The sequence below is a fragment of the Pundamilia nyererei genome, unplaced genomic scaffold, assembly GCF_000239375.1.
Source record: "Pundamilia nyererei isolate P.nyererei 1_Seehausen unplaced genomic scaffold, PunNye1.0 scaffold01271, whole genome shotgun sequence".
NCBI classification, from domain to species: domain Eukaryota; kingdom Metazoa; phylum Chordata; class Actinopteri; order Cichliformes; family Cichlidae; genus Pundamilia; species Pundamilia nyererei.
The window spans coordinates 1-2,865 of record NW_005188672.1 but is presented as its reverse complement, the minus strand read 5'-3'; the positions used below and the strand labels follow the sequence as shown (position 1 = coordinate 2,865).

At 37.9% G+C, this 2,865-nt stretch overlaps 1 protein-coding gene across 1 annotated transcript; it reads right to left on the bottom strand.

Annotated features, from left to right (window-relative positions):
- Positions 1-86: 86 nt before the first annotated feature.
- On the bottom strand, positions 87-1,974 carry LOC106456032 (endonuclease domain-containing 1 protein-like; the record flags this gene model as incomplete). The annotated part of the gene is made up of 2 exons (XM_013908117.1): positions 1,786-1,974; positions 87-695 (listed from the first exon to the last, which is right to left on the bottom strand). Coding segments are annotated over exons 1-2 (798 nt in total), but the record flags the coding sequence as incomplete, so codon positions are not given.
- Positions 1,975-2,865: the final 891 nt, after the last annotated feature.

Genomic DNA, 2,865 nt, shown 5'->3' with positions numbered 1-2,865 from the left:
TTTTTTTTTGAAATGAAATGTTTTATGATTGGAATTTCTCTTTTTAGCCCCACGATATTTTTTTTTCCAACACGCTTATGGGAAACCTTATAACTCTTTTTGGATTTAAGTGCACATTTTGAGTAGAGCTGAGGAACAGTTAAGTCTTTAGGACATCGTGTTCCAGGAAATGCGTCAATTCCCTCGGTTGTATGAAGTTCTCCCAAAGTCTTGGTCTCCAGATAGTTAAGGTCATCATCTCTGTTGTTACCCCAGTGTGCACCTGCCAGCCACGTGTTCTGACTACGACTGTAACAGCAGAAGGCTGACCAGAGCACTGAAGGAATATTTATCTTGTTGTTGTTCAGTAAGCTACTGTCAGTGCTCACACTGTCACTAGGTTTTGCTCCAATTACTACAAAGCCTTCTTTTTTGTTATTGTTGTTAATGCAGTTTTCATCCAGAAATTTTTTGACACAGAGCTCCATTTTTTTCCATTTTCCACGATTGAACCTTTTGTTTTGCGGAACAACGTTAGTCAAGGTAAAGGTAGATTTTTTCTCAGTTAAATCACACGCATAAGAGTTTGGAAATAAATGTCCTCTGTCAAACCCTTGCTGGTTGTAGGGGTTGTAATCAGTGTCTCCAGCCTGGTGTTCATAGTTGATGTTCTTGTCTGCTTGTCTCATATTGTCAACATCAGTTGGGTCTTCAAGCTTTAAAAACAGACAAAAAAAGAGTTGTTTAGTCAGCCATGCATGGCTGCTGGATAAGGACTAAATAAACATTTTATAACAGGTTGTATACAATTGTATAATCTAAACACAATATAGGTCAACTTAGGGTGTAAGCTGTACAAATTTTAATTGATTTTACAGTCCTATTTTCAAAGCAAACCTTAGTCTACAACAGGGGTGTCAAACTCAAGTACACAGTGGGCCAAAATTCAAAACTGGAACAAAGTCGCGGGCTAACGTTAATATTTATTGAAATATATTTATTCCTCCAGATATAAGAATGGACTCAAACACGTTTTGCTGAAAAACTGAATATGGAACAAGCAAAGCTTAATACTAAACAATATATATATTAGCTGTATAATACCAGTAGGCCAGCTCTAATAGTAATTTGGTATGGCTTCGCGGGCCAAATGTAATTAGGCTGCGGGCCAAATTTGGCCCGCGAGCCAGAGTTTGACACCTATGGTCTACAAGACTGCTGTTACATAGGAAATATACTAAACAATGCTCTGTCAGCGGTTGCAGTGTGGGTGAGGAAAGGAGGACCCAAACGCTGGACTCACAGGTAGGTGAAAGCTGGTGTTGATTGCAGATGAAATGAAATGAAAAAAACTGGAAATGGCTGGTTGACAGACTGATTGAATGACCAAAGCACAAGGTGTTAACCTAACATCAGCAATGACACGACCAAGAACCGATGTGAACTGAGGGTTTAAATGCAGGGACTGATGAGGATGATAGTGAGAGATATAATGAAACCGGAACATGAGGAAAAACAAACAGTGAGCACCAACTGAAAATACTGGGTGAACACCCAGGAACCCTGACATGCTCAGTTACAATGTCATGGGAAATTTATGTAGAGATCTCAGTAAATCATAAACAGGATCACTGAATAAGTGAAAGTTATTCTTAGCAAAAGCAGCTGATAGTTAGCACTGTGGAGCCTCAGCTATGATTTAAGTGGTTAACTAAGATTCACAGTAATAAATATATTTTATCTCATGTAGCACTACAGTGTCAACATGTTTTGTTACAGCTAAAAAAGATGTATTAAAACTGACACCTGTGGTTCAATCATCCATGGGTGGCTGGGTCTTCCAGCTGTGCTCCCTCTGAATTTTGCAGCAGAAAAAACTGGAATCTTGTTGTGGGTGTCGTACAGCGTCACAAATGTTCTGGTGTCGTCAAAAGTCTGGCAAATCAGTTTGTATCTGTTCTGGTCCAGGATATTCCCTCCCACCAAAATTCCCATGATTTTTGGCGGAGTTTGATCAAGAAAAAACTCCTCGCAGTCTTTCACTGATGTCACCACTTTAGTTTCAGTGGGAATGGTGGACAGAAGGAGGACAGCAGCGAGAGGCAGGAGGTGATGCATTATCAGCGAGCCTTGTGAAATCAGGTAACAGGAGAACAAATCTTAAGACATTAAGTATTACACATACTTCCTTTACGTCTTTTATCATACACACAAAGTGTCAGATTATGAAGTTGGCGAATAAAATGTAATTCTACTAAAGTTTTATTCTGTATTTCATGTTTGAAATTTTTGGAATAAACATCTAAATACTGTGGCAACAAAATGTATTTTGGCTTAAGAGAAAGTTCAGAAAAAGTACTATAGTAACAAGGTCCAGAAACACTAACTGGCATAACCGTTTATCTATGTTAATTCTTTAATGCTGTTAATTTGGGTGTTCTTTATTTTCTTTATTTTAACTTTGAGTTGTTTTACATCAGTGATGGTATGCTTTTTGTTTGCTTGTCATGTTATAAAAAGTCCTGTTAATTTGTCATGTTATTAAATGGCTTATTTGGATTTCTGTAACTCAACACCTAAAACAATGACTGATATGGAGATATAAGAGAAACAAAGCAGTTCTTACCGTTTCAGATTTACTTCATAGGTGCACAGAGCAGTGGAAATACGATAGTCTGTGCAGTGCAGAGTCATCCTCCTTTAATATAAATTAAGCTCAAAGAGGAAGTCAATATTTACTCAGCAGTTTGTCAAAGGGTGTTAATCATGATTGTTATCAGTTTTACACTGTATTCAAAACATCTATGGTCACCAGTGACCTGTCATAGCTTCCTTTTTCTCTCTCTTTGAACAAATAACACAGGTGGAGCTGTTACAGAGACAGTA